At 41.5% G+C, this 22,240-nt stretch overlaps 4 protein-coding genes and 1 long non-coding RNA gene across 5 annotated transcripts in view; 1 reads left to right on the forward strand and 4 right to left on the reverse strand.

The window, feature by feature from the left end:
* Window positions 1-2,563: 2,563 nt before the first annotated feature.
* On the reverse strand, window positions 2,564-5,733 carry CFAP107 (cilia and flagella associated protein 107). The gene is made up of 4 exons (XM_054849740.1): window positions 5,635-5,733; window positions 4,500-4,613; window positions 3,457-3,634; window positions 2,564-2,817 (listed from the first exon to the last, which is right to left on the reverse strand). Exons 1-4 carry the CDS (start codon window positions 5,731-5,733, stop codon window positions 2,564-2,566), a joined length of 645 nt encoding a protein of 214 aa, XP_054705715.1.
* A 441-nt stretch (window positions 5,734-6,174) lies between these two features.
* Window positions 6,175-10,584, reverse strand: LOC129215835 (arylacetamide deacetylase-like 4). The gene is made up of 4 exons (XM_054849725.1): window positions 10,319-10,584; window positions 8,154-8,370; window positions 7,890-7,953; window positions 6,175-7,205 (listed from the first exon to the last, which is right to left on the reverse strand). Exons 1-4 carry the CDS (start codon window positions 10,484-10,486, stop codon window positions 6,431-6,433), a joined length of 1,224 nt encoding a protein of 407 aa, XP_054705700.1. The 5' UTR covers window positions 10,487-10,584; the 3' UTR covers window positions 6,175-6,430.
* Window positions 10,585-11,945: 1,361 nt separating this feature from the next.
* Window positions 11,946-15,262, reverse strand: LOC129215838 (arylacetamide deacetylase-like 4). Its single transcript, XM_054849731.1, has 4 exons — window positions 15,089-15,262; window positions 13,958-14,174; window positions 13,568-13,631; window positions 11,946-12,720 (listed from the first exon to the last, which is right to left on the reverse strand). The coding sequence occupies exons 1-4, from the start codon at window positions 15,260-15,262 to the stop codon at window positions 11,946-11,948; spliced, it is 1,230 nt and encodes a 409-aa protein (XP_054705706.1).
* Window positions 14,154-22,240, forward strand: part of LOC129215845 (uncharacterized) — a 50,783-nt gene continuing 42,696 nt past the window's right edge. Inside the window, exon 1 of the long non-coding RNA XR_008580108.1 lies at window positions 14,154-14,520. This is a non-coding gene — a long non-coding RNA (uncharacterized LOC129215845). The remainder of the gene's footprint in view (window positions 14,521-22,240) is intronic.
* LOC129215834 (arylacetamide deacetylase-like 4) lies at window positions 15,807-20,904 on the reverse strand. The gene is made up of 4 exons (XM_054849724.1): window positions 20,695-20,904; window positions 18,320-18,536; window positions 17,850-17,913; window positions 15,807-17,202 (listed from the first exon to the last, which is right to left on the reverse strand). Exons 1-4 carry the CDS (start codon window positions 20,869-20,871, stop codon window positions 16,428-16,430), a joined length of 1,233 nt encoding a protein of 410 aa, XP_054705699.1. The 5' UTR covers window positions 20,872-20,904; the 3' UTR covers window positions 15,807-16,427.

The following is a 22,240-nucleotide window of genomic DNA, read 5'->3' on the forward strand; positions in this document are numbered from 1 at the left end:
TTGGCAATAAAACAGATGTACAGGATTAGAACCTAAGATCATGACCTAATCAAAATGGTCAGCAAGAAAATATAAATGAGGTATTCTTGGTGTACCATGTGTTTGCAGCATTGCTTTCAACAATGGCTCGACCTTATGGTTTTGGGCGGGGTCTGTCTGGAATAATCTAGGTCAACTACATTTTGTAAGAAAAAAAGGGGAAAAATTCTGTCTGAAATTTTGTCTTGTAGAATATTTGAGCAATGTGTTTGAGATAAAGGTGTGTTCATTCAGTTTTTGTTACTGGCTGGTTGGTGTTTGATTCTGCCTTCACTGAACTCACATCAAGAAATGGAGAAGCCCGCACTCTTTCTGTCATGAGTTCAGCTCAAGGCTTGAGTCACCAAAAAGCTAGCTAGATATCTGTGATGCATATTTAATATTGCTGAAGTGAAAACAGCTAATCAGTTAAACAATTCAAAGCAGATATTTTGCTACCGGGTATTATTAATTGCAACTGACATGTCTTGTAGAGTTGTGCATTTTTCTATTTAAGCAGCTCTCTATCAAAAGGCATTTCATCCCATTAGCTAGCATGCTTTGTTTGGTTTCTTTGGGTGTCACCGTTGTATATTTTACTTGTAAATGGCTCAATAGTTGAAGAGATTAGACCTGTGCTTTGGGAGCCCTGCCCAGTCGGCTTACAGATCTGGAATTAATGTTTTCATACAAATTTCATAGGTGGTACTTGTGCATCTCAGTAATTCCCTGTACATCAAGCTGGTCATTTCTTTCCATATGTGAGCTTTGGTTTTAGAAGCAGGGTAGATAATTACCATAAATCTTTCATTTACTATAAATATTTAATAATTATGAATGATTGATGACCAGATTTTTAAGCAAACTGAGAGTTGTGTGAAACGAAGACTACCTTTGTATAATTGTCTAAGCTGTAATCCAAATGTTATACAGGCTTTGTCATGCTATTATGATGCAAACCTGGTTGGTATTTACATTAAAAATATCAGCACATGTGTAAGAAACAGAAAAATACACTTTTTATAGTTGTATTGGCAATAAAATTAATCTGGATGGACTTCCTTGTGGATACATGAATTTCTGTATCTGCCAATTTTTATTTGATTGTAAGGCATTCCTTCTTTATGGATTATTGTAAAGATGTTTTTTCAAGAGAATGTGGTTTATATAACACAGCACTAATAGCTGGCTGTGTTTCAGCGACTACTTTCACCTATTTTGCTTTCAATTTTTTCTAATTGCCTTTGATCACCCTGGGGCTTTGAAGCCAAAAAAAAAAAAAAATCCCATATATGCTTTTCTAATTATCAGGGCTCTTGCATCTCTAAAAGATTTCATTAACAGTGCTGCTTTCTGATTCATGCAACCAGCTGAGGGTCTGCGTCCCTCTACCGCAGACGTTTTGGATGTCTCGCAGATCAGTGAAGAATCACTTTGCCAATAGGTGCCACTGTTGCTCAACACACGCGTCTGAATAGTCAACGTCCTTCAGTTGAAAATCCAACCTTGAAAAAGCAAACCTAAATCACAGTGACTAAAATGTTGCAGAGGTAAAACTCTGTACAAACCATGGCCAGAGGCTTGTCCATGCCAACACTAAGGTATATGCTTTGTATCGTTTCTAAAAATAATTATATTATTGCTAATCTTGAGCAAACTTGATGAAGATATAAATATGTATTGAATTAATTCCAGATATATTTAATCTAAGCCTTTATCTTACTGGAGGTTTATTGTTGAGCCTCAATCCAATAGCAGCTGAACATTGCAAGTATCTCCTCTGGACCAAATGTGATTTAAATGCAGAAGTTGCACATCAGTGCAATAAGAATTTGGACTTTTGTCAGAACTTTTGACATTCACATGCTTTCTCAACTAAGTGTCAGGGTGGCCTATCCAGCAGTGTAAAGGCCACCTACAGCTATTTCTTCTACGTTTACTGTTTGGTAATGTAAGGTCAGCTAATTCACTTTGCAGCTTATCTACCAGTAAGTGCCATTCAGTATGTAAAGCCAAGGGCAATCAAGGTCTGTTTGCTTACTGCATTGGGAGAAACCTTGGTTTACCTTGTCCTTAGGTATGCAGCCATTTCATATGTTTATTCTCGGATGTTTCAGACACATTATGGAATAACACAAGTTTCTTTTCTACTCTTTCTTCAAAGAAATGTATAGCAAGCTGTGTAAAAATGAAAAAAACCCAACCTAAGGACAAAGCAATTAAGAGATTTATATCCTTTCATGTTCAATCCCACTGTTTGTTTTTTTTTCTTACTGCAACTATTCATTGACTAGAAACAAACACATGAAAATTTTGTTTTCAGTGATTTAATATCTTCTTGAAATATTCCCATCCATCTGCAGGTCAGAATGTAACCCAGCAACTTGTTCTAACTAGTAGACAGCCCTCTGCCTATATAACCTAATTCTCATTCCTTCTGTATGGAACAGATCACTCTTATGTACGTGAGCAACAAGCTATATTAAGTAGTACTTAAGATCACCCTAAGCAGTTTATACAGAGGCGTCCCTTGCTTTTCTATCTCTCACCAGTTGGCCAATGGCCTGCAGATATGTCTGACCCCCTTCAAGTCCAGGATTCTACTGATGGTTTGGGAAAGATGTCCCTGGCTGGAAGGGAGGTAGTAAGTTTTAGCTGGTTGTCTCAGTTGATAAGTAGCAAAAGCAGAAATCGGTGGGCTTTCGTAGGAAATGGTGTAGACACTGTTGTTCACTCCAGCTTCTTTCGTGTGCCATTTTTTCTTCAGGTGCTCAAGAAGGCCATAGTTGGTGGGTGGTTCTGAGACAGGAAATAATTAAATTATAGAATTAAATTAGAAATGATAGAATTAAACTTTTGGTCCTGGTGTTTTTACTCCACAGTTGTCATAGGGAATATTTGTACTATTTTGACAGCAGATTAAGGACAAAACAGATCTTTTTGTTCCCAGAATGTGTGTGCATACCCTCTGGGTGGAAGGGAAAATCACTGTTAAATATCAATAGGACAGCAGTAATGGTATAAATGCAAGGCGTCCTGATCCTTCATAGTCTCTCTGGTAGATATTAAAAAAGTTAGCAGAGCTGTACATGTCACTTAAATTTAGGAACTTAATAATACTTCGTGAATTCTCCTGCTAGTTGTATCTCACAACTCTCCTACTTTTCAGCTGGTGTCTTGCATTATTGCATAGGGGAGATAAATCTGTTCATTGACACTATCCTTCACTGCTTCCTGTGGTCAGTAAGTATTGTTACATGGATAACATTTTCCCTTTATCAATCCAAAGAATAAGCTACTGACTGGGTAAGAAAGTAGTCAAAAGTCACTGCAACATCCACTTTCAGGATTAAAACAGAAGGAGGTTCCTGGCTCTAAGCCTATATATTGACCACTGCACCATGTTCCATCTGATTGAATTAATAATGCAAAAACTACCAAGAATGGGGAAGTCTGATTTCTGAGGAATCCAAGCTAACTTGCGTCCATTCCAGCTGCGGAGGGGAGGCAGGATGGGGTTGTAACTGTGTCTATTGTATTTATCGTCGTACTCCGATACTAAATTTCGGCTTTTTGGTTCCTCATGATGGGAGAAGAAGTGCTGCATTGGCAGGCCCTGAAACGAGATGTACGTGAACCTATGCTATTTGTCTTTGTACATAGCATTCAGATGGCTTAGCATGCTTTTAAGTCAGACTGTACTACCAGTGATATTGCAAAATTTTGTCTGTACTTATATTATTTTTACTTAGAATTTAATCCCTGAAAATAAGAGCATTTGCATTTCAAGTAAAGTAAATTTCCAGTTAAATTAAGCAACTACATCTGCATGACATGAGGTCAGATGAGTCTGATTTCAGCACATGCATCACAGATTTGCAGATACATTTAAGAAGCCTGCAAATGAAAAGCTGATTGTCTTGTGCTGCTTAAGTGTTTCATTATGCACTAGCATTACATATACTGCCTTCCAGCTGTCTGTCAGGAGAGAACGATAAGAATATAAGGGGGTGGAAGGGACATTCTAGCAGATGATACTTGTGGGAAAAGTATTGCTGTGAAAGATCTGGGACTCATTTAAATGCAGCTCGTTCCTATGACTTGGAGGTGCGCTGATGAAAATAATCCTCTTTTATCAGCAAGCCCATATTATAGCCCAGGGAATGTCCTGAAGACACAATATCCAGTCCTAGCTGCTAACAACACGCCGATTTTCTTCATGTGCCCTTCCGAGGCAGTGGCTGGGAAACAATCAGAGAGTACCAAGTACATACCATTTGTGTAGCTCTGAAAGGCATCCTACTTTAATCGAACATATGAGGGAGCTCCGGATCCTGTAAACTGGCCACGGAGCTGCAGTGCCGCCTTTTATGCATATAGTTGTTTAAGGATATAAAATATGATTTAAGTATTAGTCAAAGATCGTCGCTGTTTGCAATGTCGACACACACAGCGCTACATTTGAAATTTCTTTTACTTACCTCAAGTTTTTCCATCATGGTTCTCCTTAGTGTTTGGTCTGGTTTGTGATTTGGGAAGCAAATGAAGTCTGTTCTGTATGTGCTGCTGCCAAGTTTCCCAGTGTCTTTTGCAAACTAGAGAGATATACAACACTCAGTATAGCTAAGGCAATCTGATAATTACAGACGCTCTGTTCCAGTGCTGCTTTCTTCATCTACGCATTTAAAAAGCACTTATTTGGAAAGAAGCCTGTGCTATGTACTTTTTTCACATGGTGAAGTCAGCTGGTATAATCAGCCATTGTAAAATTCTGGATTGATTCCTTGGTGGAAATAGAAGATACTTGTACAGCCCTTAAAAAATTATTCATGGTTTGGTGTTAAATACTTCCACCTGCCATGTGAACTAGCATCTGAACAGGACAAATTAACCTTTTTTTTTTTTTTTGTCCCTTTGTTCCCTTTGTTCCTAGTTCTGCTGTAGCAGGCCAGTCTCTGCAATATAGTCTAGCATTTTGCTCCAGAAAAAAAACCCTAAAGGAAGTAATTTTAGCAGAGTCAGGAGGATTTGCCGTAAAAGTTCCAATATGGAACCTAACTGGTATGTTTTGACAAAGTTAAATGTCTAATGATAAAATTTTGCTCATCTCTTAAGCAGGGCATGCAGTCTATTGAGCAGCTCTGCTGGCAAAGATGCTCTTGTTTATACAAGCAAATGACACCAATATCCAAATTATTAAAGGTCCTCTGATACAATAATAATAAGGATTAACTTATGGAAGGGTTAATGAAGCCTCTCTTGTATAATGTTAAGTGGTATATATTGTTGTTGTATGTATGTGGGTAAATTGTATAGCAGTCTGAAGTGATTGCCATACCAAGTGCTACAGCATTTTTACTTGGGTAATGTTCTGTCCGGTGTGAACCACACACTGTAACCCATGCTCAGGCATTGCCTCTCTCCTGGCTTAGAGAGAAGAATGGCAGATCATTAACAAAATGAACTAATGTAGGCCAACTAAGATGCTCCTTCTCCCTTTTATTACTCTCCTGAGATGACCTGGACTCCAGGTTATGACTGCAGTAGTGTGCTACCTCCACAGCATTGGCTCTGACCCACTCAATTCCTGCTCTCACGCTTCCTTCCTCATCTTACCCTTTTCCTCTCTTCCACCCAGTTTCCAATGAGAACTTTAGTAGAGTATTTGGGTTCAATTTTCCACCAAGTCTGTCCATCTTTTTGCGATGCAATCATATTTCTTTGTCTCCCCAGCACTGCCATCCCTGGTTGTTGGAGCTGTCCGTTCTGTGGGTGGAAGATTACTCAGTAGTCCAGTGCTACAACTAGGGCAGAAAGGGGCCCCTGCGTGCTGAGAAGGTGCTGAGAAGCTTGGGTGATGTGTGGAACTGCTTGGCTGTAGAACCATTTGTGTTTGTTATCCCCACGGTGACTGTCGTTGCAGTAACCACATTCTAGGTTGCATCATATTTACTGTTGAGCAAAACAATGGGTCCTAACCCTCTAAAGTCAGGTGGCTTTTTTTTCCTCTAGAGAGTTCAGAATCAGCACAGACTTGGTCTCAAAACATTGTGATATAAGTGACATACTCCTCCACACCAATACACCATGCATACCTGCACAACACACAGTCTCTCTTCATAGACAGACACATTTTATTTTAAACAAGTGGGACAAACCAGGATGTCCATTCAAAATAACGTTGTTCTTTATTGACATAGCTAAAGATAAGGGCTTGCAGCATGGTACAAGCTTATATAAGGTTTGCATATTCCGTGTTCCAACTAATAGTTGGAATGAGGTTCTGATGAGCCTTGTTTATCATTGTTAATGGCTGCTCTTCATTGACTATCCATCACCTGATATTAAATATCCTAAAAAGATATTTTCCTAAGTTGAGGCATGAACAGACTCATGGAATCTAAGATGTTAACTATAAGCTTTTTAGGAAGTTAACAATGCTGTCCAGTCCCCTCTTCCCAGCTGGAAATGACAAACCACAATAATCGAATAAGCTTATGATTCCATGGAATCCATCCTCGAGGTGGAACCAGGTCACTCGAACACCATTGTCCTCCAATCTCTTCTTGTAAAGCAAGCCATCGTCCCTCAGCACGTCATACTCGCAAGTCAAGATGAAAGACTCGGGCAGCTGCTGAACAATAGCATCTTCGGCTAACAGTGGGCACAGGTTGGGCTCACAGAATCTTTTCACTGTCTCATAAACTTCAGCTATAAAATCAGTGGGCCTAAGTGGCTTCACACCTCTGACCTTAAATTTTTCAGGAATGTTATCTGGACTCACCCACTTCCTGTACTTCAGCCTCATATCTGGAGGAATATGAGAGCCATCCAAGACCTCTTGCATGTGCAATGCATCCCCATTTAGGTACAGCAAAGCAAAGAAAGCAGCACGTTCTCGGAATAACAGTGGGACTCCTCGATTCTGCTGATAAGACGGTAAATTGAAGTCCAGTGCCTGAAGGCCTGGGTAGATCAGGATCTGAGCACGTAGTTTGGGGAGGTCTGATCTACCCGCAAGGGTCTGGCTCACAGCAGCTGCTAGATTGCCCCCAGCACTGTCCCCACAGACAATTATACGGGCAGGATCCACACCATAGTGCTCGATATTCTTCATAAAGTGTATGGTGGCATTAAGACAGTCTTCATACGCAGCAGGGTACTTGTGTTCAGGAGCTAAACGATACCTAATACACAAAAAGAGAGCAGTATAAGAGAAGGGAACATCATTAGTATTAGTCAGGAAATGGTATGCTATGCTGTCTTCCAGCCCTATCATTTTGGGGTGTTTTTCCTCCAGGTCAGGATATTCATTGCCTCTTAAGCAGGCATTCCTCAGTCAGTGATTACGGATAAGCCATAAATTGTGTATTCAGTCACAAGGACTCAGTAAAGTAGGATTGACTTCTGACCAAGTCTTTGGACATTTCTTAGTCATGCTGAAAACTTCCTGTGTATTCTTGACAAGATAATTTAATCATTTTGTGCCTCTGCTTCCTATGTGTAAAATGGGAGTCATACAGTGTGATTATTCTCTCTTTTTCTATAAATCACAATTGTATGGAGCATCTTATTACATGTTCATATGTTCAGCACAATGAAGACTTTTTTTACCTAAGTTTTGGATTGGCTTTTATAGACTTATTTTGGTGTGCCGAATATTTCCACTTGGGTCTCTTCTGTGTCTATCAGGGCATGAACAGTTAAGCGCTGTGGAATCCCTGTTATCACTATTTGTCTCTTTATGAACTTCACTGAATTCTATAGAAATTTCTCTGAAAAAAAACCCATCTCCAAAACCAGTGCAGCTCTGCTGTGGCATCACAGCAACAATAATTTCCAAACAATAGAACTGGGTAGGGTTCACTTACTGAACAGATACAACTACCGATTCACTTTCTCTGGATATGTAGCGGCATACTTTTTCATAGGTATCTGGAAAAGAAATATTTTCATTAGTGCTTTGCTATTGCCCAATCTTTGAGACAGCAAGGGAATGTTCATTCTAGACAGGCATGTATTCGTCCTCAGCCTTCCTCCCAAATCACATGCTGAAACCTCCTCTTATTTCAATTTTATAAAAAGATGAGAATGTTCTTTCTACATCACTATAATTCCTCCAGAAAATATCTTACCAAGACTTCCAAATACCCAGCCTCCTCCATGAAAGAAGATGATACCTCTCCTTCGCCCATCAGAGGTAGCTTTAGGCTGATAAACCCTCACAGGTACTTTGTTAAACTGCAGATCCTGGATAAAAAGCTTTGGATCCACCCCTAGCTTCCGTCCCTGTCGCACGTATCGGCCAAAAGTGATTTGACTGCAAAGTCCAGTCTTCTCCAAAATCCTTCCCTGTTAAAGGTAAAAGAAATTAAGGCTTCTTTAAAAGTCTTGAGTTAGCCAAGGTGTAAAACCTCTGCATCATACTTACATTGTATTTGAGGGGAATTTTAAAGAAACACAGAGCTTACAAAAAAAAAAAAAGTGGTAATGTTGTAAAGTATGAATACACTATAAGAAGATTTAAAAATAACAGCAGAAGTTAGAATACCTACGGTGACGACTGTTCATAGAGGAGGATAATGGCTATGCAGGCATCTCCCAGACACTCTCTAAATGGCTTCCTGTACACTGGGGACTGATAGGAGAGTTTGTTCTGATCGGTTGTTTAGGCCTTGGGTTTTGCCTTAATGAACCCGTGGAAAACAGTGAAGAAAAATAACTCTACAATTGGTTTTCTTGGAACGCCCAGTCCTAAGAAAGTGAGAGGTCTGAGGATAGCGTCAGAAAACAGTATTCATTTTGCCAAAAAGGAGAAGTTCTACCTTTTATCAGACCAGCTGGAATCGAAAGAATCAGATTGAAAAACCTAGGCTTCACATATAGCAGTTTGGCCCCTGTTGTCTGATAAAAATAAAGCTCCCTGATTCGAGAAAAACAATTTTCCCAAGCTCTCACATCCCACAGACTGAAAAATTTTCTTCCATTACTCAAATCCAATCTCATTCTAATATCACATCTGCAATTTTATATAGGCCATCCGAACTGGCCGACTTGACATTTTAATTGTCAGTATTGTCCTGCACACCTTTGTGCTCATTCTTGTTTCATTTGTACATAACAACAATGAAATGTCACATACAGAAACAGCAATAAAAGCTTTAATAGTTCTTCATTGCATAAACTAATATTCCTGAATTAGACCATAAAACTCAGTGAATTTGCAAATCTTAAGTGCTGAGTTGTGTTGTACAAAGTAGTTACTGCTTTTTATTTGCACTACAGATTCACTGAACAAAATCAAGATGCTTCCTTTCCCAATGCTCTTGCAACAATCTTGCAAGCTAGAATATAAATCTGATGTAATAAGTGAACAAACAAGAAGTTGGGAATCAAATTAATTAATGGAATCAAGCAAATAAACTGCTACAGTTCAGTTACTAAATGACATCTCAATTTTAAATGTCCAATGAGAGTCAGTCTTTATCCATACCCTTGTTGTCACGTGCTAGCGGGATTCGGGAGAGCTGAGTAACTTTGTCAGTAAATTTCAAGAGGTTGTAAATGGTGTAAGAAACCATGTGGAGGAAAACAAGGTCGTGTGAGAGCAAAGTGGCTAAAGGAGCAAAGGAGAAAATTGAAGATTTCAAAAAACTAAAAGATGCAGCAAGTGACAGCAGAAGAGTTTAGGAGAGCTCTAATGCTGTTTACGCAATGTTGTAACAGGGAGTCCAGGGATTAAGTAAAGCAGCCCTAACCGGATTTTGTACCATAAATGTCAGCCGTGGCAGGAGCCGTTGAAGGGCCGCAGTTTTCCTTGTGCAAGGTGACTTCGCCTACAGCTGAGGGCAGTTATCAGACAAAACACCTGCTCAGCTCTGAATTCGGGACTTAAATCAGCACTGCCGTTTGGCAATCCCTCCTAACAAGCCCTAGCGTGTTACTTCTGAACGCGAAATGGGGTTTGCCCGAGATACGAGCGGGGTCCCGATCGAGGAGACGCAGCACTCTCCCCATGATGTGGAGCCGCGAGCATCACATGAAGGCGGCAGGGGCATGCGGATCTTAATCCGGGCTCTTTTTTTTTTTTTTTTTTTTTTGGTCTCCCAGCGCAGTCCGTGGGTCGGGGCTTGCCCGGGCCGCCCCGGGTTTCGTGCACCCGGCGGGCGGCGGCGGCTGCGGCTGCCTATCCTCGCCGCGGGGGAGGACCCCGCCCGGGCGGCTGCGGACCTGCGAAACCCCGCTACCCCCCGCCCCCTGAACCGAGAAGCGCGGCGGCGGGGCGGAGGGCGCGACTCACCAGGGCCGCCGTGCCGAGGAGGACAGCCAGGACCAGGCGCAGCTTGGCGGGCTGATTCACCCCGGGCGGGATGTCGTAGCTGGGGAGGCCGAGGAGGACCGTGGCCAGCGCCACCGCCAGCGCCGCCAGGGGCAGGAGCAGCAGCAGCAGCGCGGGCAGCAGCGCCATGGCCCGGCGGCGGCCCCGCGGGGCTCCCCGGCCCGCGGTGGGGCCCGGTAGCGGCCGCCCGCCCCCCTCCGCGCCGCGACCGCGGCCCGGGCCGGCGGCGTCACGGGGCGTTTGTGACAGCTCTGCAAAGCCGCCGCCGGGGTCATGGTGCGGGCGGCCAGCGAGCACCGGGGGGAGGCCGCGCTGCCGGCTTGAGGCGCGGTGTAATCTCGGTTCATGGAGGCAGTGCGTGACCTGTGCATGCGGCGGTAACGGCGCTCCTCGCCGCCTCCTGCCCAGAGCATCTTCAAATTGCCGGGAGTGCGTCGTGTGTCCTTAGATTTAGGGATTCTTTGTCTAAAGGTAGCCAGCAGGAAGCTAAAGCAAGGGCTATCTTTGCACTGTGAAACCTAATGGAAGACAGCATTTGGCTTTGTAAGGATTTCCGATTTCCTCAGTCTTGGGATTATTTTTTTGTCCTTAGGATTTTCATTTCCTCAGTTTTACTATTTTGAGTACCTCACTACTGGTTTTCCTTGCTTTCATCAGCAGAGTATAATGAAGCATCATGTCAAGGAATACACTGCCTTCTCCTGTAAAGACAACTCAAAACATGGAGAAACATCACGGCACAAATTCTAAAAAAATAATACTAGGGAACCACTCTCTGAAAGAACATGAAAACATTTTGGTTCCTCTTTTCTCTCTCTTTAAGCTAAACCTTCTAGCATGCACAGATCAAGAGCCCAGTTCACTGATCCTTACTGTCTAAAACCTGATGTAAGTGTTCCCTCTTGACCAGTATCTCTTGCCCTGAGCTTCAGTGGGCATAATGGAGACATCCCAAAATTAAATAGGAGTTTGTAGAGCTACGGTTAGTTCAAAATCAGGGCAGCCCTCCCTTCCCTCCAGTGAGGTGTCCCAAGTTAACTCAGGCCTCCTACTCCTGCTCTTGCAGATGCGGTTCTGCCATGCCCACTGAATATATGTTGAATGTCCTCCCCAAGACCTTGATCTCTGCCTGATTTTCCAGAGCTTTCCTCTAACTCTTCCCTCCAGCTCACTATTTACCTAATTTGTACTTTTTAGCTAAATAAAGTCATGCTTTGGAGCTTATCAAATGGACATCACAAAGATCTTGACTGTAATTCACAGGAGTTATTTAATCCAAATCATTCCACAGATATTATTTACATAGAAGTAAATCATCCGGTAATTAAATACAAGGAATCAATCAGATCCTGATTTGAAGGAAAAGGGACTGAAACACAGCATGTGGAAAATACCAAAACTGTAAAGGCTGAACTGTCAATAGTGTCACGAGGACAAAGACCAGCATTCAGATAGTATTTGAAGTTCATGAATATCAAAATTGGTATTTTACACATCCAGGAGTATCACATTTTTGCTGACAATTACTACCTGAGGTTTGGGAGCCGAAACAGAGACATTAGTGGGAGAATCATAAAGAAATTTGTTTCTACAGGCCTTTTATGAATTTAACTACGCTGTCCAGTCCCTTTTTCCCAGCTGGAAATGACAAACCACAATAATCAAATAAGCTTATGATTCCATGGAATCCATCCTCGAGGTGGAACCAGGTCACTCGAACACCATTGTCCTCCAATCTCTTCTTGTAAAGCAAGCCATCGTCCCTCAGCACGTCATACTCGCAAGTCAAGATGAAAGACTCGGGCAGCTGCTGAACAATAGCATCTTCGGCTAACAGTGGGCACAGGTTGGGCTCACAGAATCCTTTAACTTTCTCAAAAACTTCAGGCTTGAATTCATGGGGCTTGTGTGGTTTGTAGCCTCTGACCTTAAATTTTTCAGGAATGTTATCTGGACTCACCCACTTCCTGTACTTCAGCCTCATATCTGGAGGAATATGAGAGCCATCTAAGAACTCTTGCATGTGCAATGCATCCCCATTTAGGTACTGCAAAGCAAAGAAAGCAGCACGTTCTCGGAATAACAGTGGGACTCCTTGATTCTGCTGATAAGACGGTAAATTGAAGTCCACTGCCTGAAGGCCCGGGTAGATCAGGATCTGAGCACGTAGTTTGGGGAGGTCTGATCTACCCGCAAGGGTCTGGCTCACAGCAGCTGCTAGATTGCCCCCAGCACTGTCCCCACAGACAATTATACGGGCAGGATCCACACCATAGTGCTCGATATTCTTCATAAAGTGTATGGTGGCATTAAGACAGTCTTCATATGCAGCAGGGTACTTGTGTTCAGGAGCTAAACGATACCTAATACACAAAAGGAGACAACAAAAGTAAGAGAAGGAAATGTCATAACTGTAAATACAAATTTTCTACAGCACCTTGGCTTTTCTTGTGCTGTTTGGAGTATTTTTCCTTCAGCTAAAAAACCCTGGTGTCATTATCTGCTAAAAAGGTATTTGTCCAGCAGCTTATCACAGATAAATGATAGCCAGTTGGATGAAGTTGCAAGGACGTAGCATAGTTGGGATCTTCTTCTCAAGAACAGCACTGATCAGAACTTGAGTGATACAAGTGATACATTTTACTCTTCTGGTGTAGACTGCATCTGGCTTGTGGATGAAGCAATTTAATCAGTCTATACCTCACCTTTATTTAGGGTATTTCCTCTTGAGAATTATTTTATTTTTCTTTGTTTATTTAAAGAACTGGGACAGAGTTATGTTTTTTCTATATTATTAGTATTAAAATATATTAGCATTTGATTCTTACTGTTAGAAAACTCCTTGTAGTTTTCAGGGTGATTACATCTAATTAAACAGATCACTGAATCACCACCTTCCAACTTTGTTTATTAGTCAGTTCTTAACATGTAAGAAAACTCTCCTGGAAAGCATTCCTTCTTTTTGTGTGGTGCCACCATAGCTCTGTGTTGTGAGATATAGGAACCTTATTTTGGGGTCTGTTTGCGCTCTCCCTGCATTAGATTGGCGGAAGAAATGAAAACAGTCCCCTTAAGTTCTGTCTGACCATCTGGGATCCTAGGGGAATGGTTTACTGAGGAGGAGTGTTCCCACAAGACGTGCAACGCTGCAGTGCTAACAAGTGAAAAGATGCAAAAAGACTTCTGTAGGGTAGTACTGATATAACTCACCCAACAGACACAACCACCGACTTGCTTTCTCTGGCAATGTAACGGCAGATCTTTTCATGGGAATCTGCAAAAAGTTGGAGGGTTGTTAGCTGCCTGCTCCGTTTCCTGATGCAATAGCTAAGGAAGGTGGAAGCCTCCTTTTCCCGCCCGACCCTCACACGCCACCTCCCCTCCCTCATCCCTCTTCCCCTCAGCCCCGCCGCCTCCCCTCAAGGCAGGCAGCAGTGGTCCACCGAGAGCGCTAAGCTGGCCGAAGATGACGGGAAAACTCGGCCAGATTTCAGACCTTCTGCCAGGTTTCAGGGCAGAACTATTCCCCCCGCCTCCAGAAGATAACAGCGGCAGCGCAGAGCAGAGCTGCGGAGAAGACGGCGACCCAGCCCGCCCTACCGATGCTGCAGTACAGCCAGCCGCCGCCGTGGAAGAAGATGGCGCCCGGCCGCAGAACGGCAGATGGCGCGCGGGGCCGGTAGACCCTCACCGGCACCCGGCCGAACCGCGCGTCCCCCAGCGAGAGCTGCGGGTCCGGCCCCAGCTTCCTCCCGGAGCGCACGTAGCGGGTGAAGGCGATCTGGCTGCACACCTCCATCTTTTCCAAAATCTTCCCCTGTTCGGAGAGAGGGAGGAGAGCCCGGCTGAGCGGAGGGCGGCCTCCCCGGGGGCAGCCAGCAGCGGCGGGCCGCCTCGGGGGAGGCTGCCACACGCCACACCAGGCAGGTTGCCGTGAGGGAGAGCCTGCGCCTGCCTTCCCCCGGCCGCTGCGAGGCCTGAGGGAGCACCCAGGCTTCGTGTTGGCAGGGTTCAGCCTGCTCTGGAGCCGCTCGCCTCTACCGCCTGCTCCGGTTTGGTCCTCACCAGAAAGCTGGCACAGGAGAAGATGGAGCCGTGGCAGTCCCCTGTGAGGCCACGCACCTGGGCAAGCGGGGTTGCTTTGGCACCATGCGCCTGAGCAGGTAGGCCCACGCGTCCGACTCACGCTCTGTCAGGCAAAATGTCTTAGGGGAGAAGAAAAGGTGTTTCCTTCTCAGCATCACCAAGTCCCTCAGTTCCATACCAGCTTCCCAGCACTTACAGGCTTACAAGCCAGATGTCATTCCTCTAAGGTTTCCCAGGAGTCTCTGGTTTTATCTGCTTAAGAAGCACCTGGCCTTCCATCAGCATTACTGGAAAGCCACAAAAATGGCCTAAAAACATCATCTGTGCTGAGCCAAAATGGAAATCAAAGCAATCTCACTTTTTATAAATAAATAATTGAAACTGAATTAGGGAAGCTAACCTGATAGAGCGTGGACTCTTACAGTTGGCTTCATCCCTGTGTAGTAGGGAAAACCTGACTGAAACTGTCTGAGGTCTAACAGAAATGATTTTACTGAAGTTATCCTCTAAAGCCAGCCCCCCAAAAAGGAAAACCTTCACTTAAGTCTTAATGCAGCCAGCAGGATTCTGGTATGTATACATATAACCTTACAAAAATAGCACCTAAACCACATTTCTGGCAGAAATCATGGCAGAGTAACTCACCATAACAGATGTACTGATCATAGAAGCAAGGACAATTCGAAGCTTTCCAGGATGATTCACTCCAGGAGGGATACTGACATTGGAATAGTCAGATCGAATTGTTCTCATAATTAGTATGAATGAAGCAGTAAAAATCACTAGCAGTATCACTGGCAGTATATAAAAAAATGCCATTTCACTTAACCAAAGGTGAGGTGTCTCTACGCCTGTCTTTGATTTAGCTTTCTCAGATAACAGTAAACCTTAGAGCAGTCCAAATTACAGCAGGTCTCTCAGGTGCTACACATTTTAAAGTCTTTGGGAATGTTGTGCAAGGTGCCAGCACACATCACATTGGAGAAGAGTCAGAGGAGAATGTATTTAATTTCCTGTTTAGCTTCACATTAATTGTGGGACTGATACAGTGCCTGGTATTCTGCATGGTATTCTTGGATTGCGGATGATATGAATGACTGTTCAGAGATAGCAGTACTGAATGGAGTTCTAGTTTATGACGGGTTGCTATTTACAAGGAGAGTCAACTCATGTGGAGGTTGAATTGTCTATTGCATCTGATCTGCAGCCACAACATAGTCCTTCCTGTACTGTGGACATTCTTTAAGTAGTTTTAACAAGGACATTTATAAAAGTCAACTGGAACTAACATGAGGAGAAAAAAAGCAAACTAAGGTGTGCTCTACAAAAGCGAATGCACTGATCTTATTTTGTTAGAGTATTTAATCACAGGAACAAGTTTTTCAGCATAACTGTATGTTTGATAAACACAGAAAACACAGCATTTCCTCCACTATAATTTAAACAAAGCTATTAATAGAGTATCTCTGTTGTTTTGAATTAATTTTTTCAAGTCTAAAATACCAGTTACCTAGTGCATAGAAATTTTCTGCAAGTCGATCGTAGCATCTTAGACTCAGATGCTATGTGTAGCATACAGCAGAGGCACTGCACTGTACCATTGTAATATCGGTATCTTTCTCCTTTGCCAAAACACACTTAATCTTACAGGAAGAATGAAACCATAGATCGTAGTTGACTAAAATGGGTCAGACCAGATGTTGATTTAAAATTTTACTGCATCTTTAATATTTACTGAGAGAGTAGCAAGTGTCTGTCCAAATAGATCACAAAAAGAGGCAGACTGCACATGGAGTACTTCAAACAGCACTAAAAGAAACTTTCATAGCGTTCTTGAAATATCTTTTTCAGTGGTCACACTGGCATAATTGCTCATTAACAAATTTTATATCTATCTATTTATCTACCTATCTACCTCTTATATGGAATTGAGAAGCATAAAAGACCACAGAAAATTGGCAGTTCTTACAGAAGAAAATAATTTCTATATGCTTTTCAGAAAGTTCACAATATTGTCAAGACCCCTTTTTCCAGATGAAAATGACAACCAGTCAGTATTAAATGAATTTATGATTCCATGGAATCCATCCTCGAGGTGGAACCAGGTCACTCGAACACCATTGTCTTCCAGTCTCTTCTTGTAAAGCAAGCCATCGTCCCTCAGCACGTCATACTCGCAAGTCAAGATGAAAGACTCGGGCAGCTGCTGAACAATAGCATCTTCGGCTAACAGTGGGCACAGGTTGGGCTCACAGAATCTTTTCACTGTCTCATAAACTTCAGTTGTACTGTCAAGTAGCACATGTGGTTTGTAGCCTCTGACCTTAAATTTTTCAGGAATGTTATCTGGACTCACCCACTTCCTATAATTTAATTTAATATCTATAGGAATATGGGAACCCTCCAAGACGTCTTCCAGATTTGATGCATTCCCATTTAGGTACTGTAAGATGTAGAAAGCAGCACGTTCTCGGAATAACAGTGGGACTCCTCGATTCTGCTGATAAGACGGTAAATTGAAGTCCAGTGCCTGAAGGCCCGGGTAGATCAGGATCTGAGCACGTAGTTTGGGGAGGTCTGATCTACCCGCAAGGGTCTGGCTCACAGCAGCTGCTAGATTGCCCCCAGCACTGTCCCCACAGACAATTATACGGGCAGGATCCACACCATAGTGCTCGATATTCTTCATAAAGTGTATGGTGGCATTAAGACAGTCTTCATATGCAGCAGGGTACTTGTGTTCAGGAGCTAAACGATACCTAATACACAAAAGGAGACAACAAAAATACAAGAGGGAAATACTAGCTTTAAATATATTGCTGAAAATACTGGTTCCTGCAACCAGCAATACCCTGATTACCTCAGAATTTTCCCTTTCTCCACAGGGTGATCATATATAAACTGCAGGTAGTTGGACCAGGTGGTGCAGATTAACTTGTCAGGATATCATCTGTTTGGGATGTTTGTCAAGTCTTTAACAACACAGGAGTACTTAGCTGCCAACTATGTCCAGGTTTATTGACAGTCATTTAGTTGGTTTATGCTTTAGCTTAAACCGTGTGTTGTATACAAATGACGATACTTCTGTTTTATGTCTTTGTTACAGTACAAAGGTATTCTTATAATCCAAATTGTTATGTCAGTATATTGATGATGATATTACCTTGTCATTCACGTAGTGCTTCTTTAAGTATCAAGCGGGTTTTCCTTGAATAAGGATTAAGCAGAATGTATGGCTTACTATATGTTTACTATCAATTTTTAGTTTAGAATTTGAAAACATCGATTGACAAGTCCCACATAAACATTTCTCCGAGAATGGTTGTTTTTATGATCAGGGAAGCTATAAGGCGATATTTACACTATAGGAAATAATCTCTAAAAAATAGCATGAGGAAAGACTCACCCAACAGATACAACCACTGATTCACTTTCTCTGGCAATTGAGCGGCATAGCTTTTCATGGGTCTCTGAAAGAAACATATTTGGTGGGGTTTCGGTTTGGTTTGGTGGTTTTTTTCCAGAGTACTAATGTTGTCTGTTGCATAAGTTAAAGAATTGCAAGAAGAAAATACTCTCTACTTTTCTCTGCCTCTTCCTACATAGCTTCTCAGATCTTTTGTACCCCCTCGTCTTCCTATTTCAGTATTTGCTTACTGTATTTTTCCCCTCATATCTTATTGTCCTTGTCTTTAAGAAAAAATGCACATAATGCACAGCAGATGCTTTCTTCTGACAGCAAGACTCATGAAAATGTATCCATGGTTATATTCAAACTTCGTAACTGCTACAGATCAAGAGACAATCAACTTTACCATTTATGAAGTAGATACTTCTTTAACTAAATTACAATATCTTTTCTGTTAGATATCTTACCAAGACTTCCAAATACCCATCCTCCTCCATGGAAAAACATAACTCCTCTCCTTTGGCAGGCAGATGGAACCTTAGGCTGATAAATCCTTACAGGCACTTTCTCAAACAACAGGTCCTTGATGAAGAGCTTCAGGTCCACTCCTGGAGTCTTTCTATCTTGCATGTACCGGACAAAGCTAACCTGACTGCAGATGCCAATATTTTCCAAAATCTTTCCCTGTTCAAAGGTAAAGAGAATAGAGAGTTCACTCAAGAGATTCTGTATTTGCCAAAGTAAAGGAACTGTGTGGGCAGTATACTCATGATGTCTAAGTCTATGTTTTAGGGCAATCATAAATATTTGAGTAGTGATACAGGTATAGCACAACTGAACCAATAACAGTAGTGTCATGAGAGGTCACATGAACAGCCATATTCGCCGAAGAACATAATCCCAAAACAATGCAGCATTAACACAGACTGGTGAAATATATCCCTTTGCTTTCTCAGCAGGTCCTTTACCTAACATTGAAAACAAGTTTGCTTTTCACTGGTTATTCTGTCCTTGCCCCTGAGAAGATGTGAAAACACAGCGAAACATGATAGTTCTGGTGCTGATTTTCATGATATGGACACTTGCCCAAAATAGAGTTGATTAAATTGAGAATATATTTGATAATTGCTTTTTGATTCATCTTGGAAGTCTTCACTGTGTGCAGTGCACTGGCAAGAAGATCCTGAGATATTTAGTAGGCCTAAACTTCTGTGCTTTCTGTATGCCATATCAATATTCATGCCAGGCACCAGAAGATGAAAAGAATACAAATGAGAGCTACTGGTCCAACATAATTTTGGGGGAGAAAAAAAAAAAAAAGGGCATAACCTCTGTTTGGAAATGTAGTCATGCCAAATCAGTACTTTGGTCCTTATGAAGACTTGGATCAAGCTCTTAATATTCACTATTTTGTTATGAATATTTCTCATTAGACTGCCACATTTGCATGGATTGTCAGTACAGTGTTATGACTTTCAATATATTTAATTATGAAAGACCTTTTCTCCAGTGACTCCAGCTATTTATAATGTTCTCTGTGCCTGATTTTGAGGCTGAAGAAACTAATACATTTTGCAACATACTGATTTTAATTTGTTATAGAAACTAGTCTAGGTGTCTCTGCACACAAACATGATAAAATGATTTATTCTTTTGAATTTGCTATTTTCCAAGCAGAAATAGAACAACTACAAAGAATATTTTCACCTTTACATTCAACTTGTTTGGTTTCTTTCATCCTGTGTTGTTTACATTGCGGCATACAATTCTGGTTTATGGTACTAATGGGAAGTGTATAGATGATAAAAAGAGAACTGGCTTTTCCAGCTGCTTAAGGGAAGTAATCACTTTGTAATTACAACTTGTGTGCAGCCAAGGCATGAGAATATATATCTAGAATCCTTTACTATGGTCTACTATAAACTGGAATATTTCTGACAGAGAATTTTTTGGTTGGTTTGTGGGGTTTTTTTCCATTTTAAATAGTTTGTCCCTCTTGGAGATGTTCAAGTCATTTATTAAATATATGCACAACTTTTACTCTCTCATGACACCTAATGTCATCACAGCATCTATACATCTATCATTACATGGAAATACTCCTGATTCAGTGAGATCCTTTGTCCACAGAGATCACCAGAAGTTGAGTGCTGGTAGGAACTTCCAACTCTTGTAGACTGGTTAGCTTCCCACCCTTTTACAGGCCAGTTCACCTGAAGAAGTGGGGCTGGCCAGATCCCCTCATTCCCATCAGACAAGCCTGTTTAGTTGCTGCAGGAGTTATAAATACGTGTTCAGGAGAGATGGAATTCCTTCAGCTCCTCTTGGGCAACATTACCTAATTTTGTCACTTGTGTGACAAAACCTCCCCCTTCCTAAAACCAGTTCTGAAATGTTCAGTTTCTAATTTTATCTTCAAAATAAATGCGTAACTCCTCATTCCCAAGTCCAAGAAAAGCTTGAAAGCATGGCCCGAAGACATCTGATATATTCTGAACCTCAAATGGAAATATAAATGATCCAACATATATAAGCGTTCTTAATCAACTTATTGCTAGGTTAGCACAATTCATTGTAGAAGTACAGTCAGACTTTCAAACGCTTGTGCAAGGCAGTGTTTACATACTGCCTAATGTAAGAGCTAGACAGGGCTGTAATAATACAGTGTAGACTAAAAGATTTCTTTAGCAAAACTGAGCTTCTAAATACAACATGCAGCATGATAGCTATGCCCTGCTAACCTCTCTGAAAATTAATTCCAAGCAGGGTTCTAGCATTACATTAAGTTTAAAATTTACAGGTTCACCATTCTTCCCCCAGAAATCACACCAGGTTAACTTACCACCACAGCTCTGCTTATTAAGATTATATGAATGATTCGGAGCTTTACAGGCTGATTCACTCCAGGAGGAATTTCTGAGTTGGAGAAATCAAAGTTAATTGCCCCCATGACCAACAATATAAATCCAGCAACAAAAACTGCTAAGAATAACACCAGCAGTGTGTAAACAACTGCCATTTTGCTGAGCAGCAAAGGGATCCGAAATGTCTTTGATTTGACTTTCCCAGATATCTTTGGCTTGTTACTTCCTGATTCTTTGTTCGTCATAAGGTTGCTCTAGTAAAAACCTTTCTCCTCCCTTTTACAAATACATTAGTAGGTATCTTTCTCTCTCCCACTTTCTCTCTTCCCTCTCCCTTTATTTCACAAAAAATAAGTGGGTCAAAGTCCTGAATTCATTAAAAGATCATTTGCCAGCATCATTTTGGAGTTTTTTGCAAAAAAACAGTCTTAGCTGGGAGAAGGGTATTATGAATACACTGCATTAATATAAAATTAATTAGAGGTGGAAAAGGGACAGAGGGCATTTGTGTGCTTTTGGGTTTGTGGCACTATAAAACATTATTCAGGAGAAGAGTTTCTCTAGGGTTATGAAGAGATAGGAATCTGCATATGATGATTATCACTCTAAAGGGCCAAATGGATTGTCACCAATTTTTTTTTTTGAAAGATGTGCTTATAAAATTATGTCATTACGTCAACCTCATTTTTTTTAGTATTGTGCTTTCTTCTAAAAGAAGAACATGGTTAAAAAACCCACAGGAGGGTGAGTTTAGGTTCATGATCAGGTTACTTCGTATCAGGTAAACTTCAGTAACTCTCAGTGTGCAACAGGTACAGCATAAATGACTTAAGGTAATCAGCAATTAAAGAGTTTCAAATCAAACTGCTTTATCTTGTTCTTGCTGTAGAATGGGATTGTGCTAATGTAGAGATGCTCTAGTTTAAATGATGCTTGAGATATTAATTGTGAATCTGAGTCTGCACCTCTTCAGACAACTAGGATGTCAGAACATCGTTGAAAGTACCATGTCATTTTAGTTAGAAAACTTTATAGAAAATGAAATCTCATCGTTTTTTCCAGTGAGAAGTTGAATGTTTTTAATAGGGCACACAGTCATCGTAAAATATTCTGAAGTAGAAGGAAATACTTTGTTTAAAACCGGCAAAAGTCCAGATTAAAAAAAAAATAGCCCACCCAGGGGTGTTTCTGGACTTTCAGTTTGTATTATGTTTCCACAGTTATGTGATCATGTACAATAGTTTTGATAGTCCATTCGTCTGATAAATTAATTAATGTGCACAGCACGGATTTGACTAGTTAGAATTAGGAAGATTGTGGTCTCTGTCTGACGGTGCTGCATAGTTCCTTTCACCATGAGGTGTTCATTTAGGTTTATCAGTGAGTATATGTTTAGCAAATGTAACTTGCTCTTCTAACAGAAATATTTGAAGTGCTAGTTTTATTTTTTTTGTAAAGCATCACAAAATTGCCACAGCATTACAGTGATAAGATAATGTAATATTGTGCTTCTCTACCTTCTTA

The sequence above is a fragment of the Grus americana genome, chromosome 21 (assembly GCF_028858705.1).
Source record: "Grus americana isolate bGruAme1 chromosome 21, bGruAme1.mat, whole genome shotgun sequence".
In the NCBI taxonomy this organism is placed as follows: Eukaryota; Metazoa; Chordata; class Aves; order Gruiformes; family Gruidae; genus Grus; species Grus americana.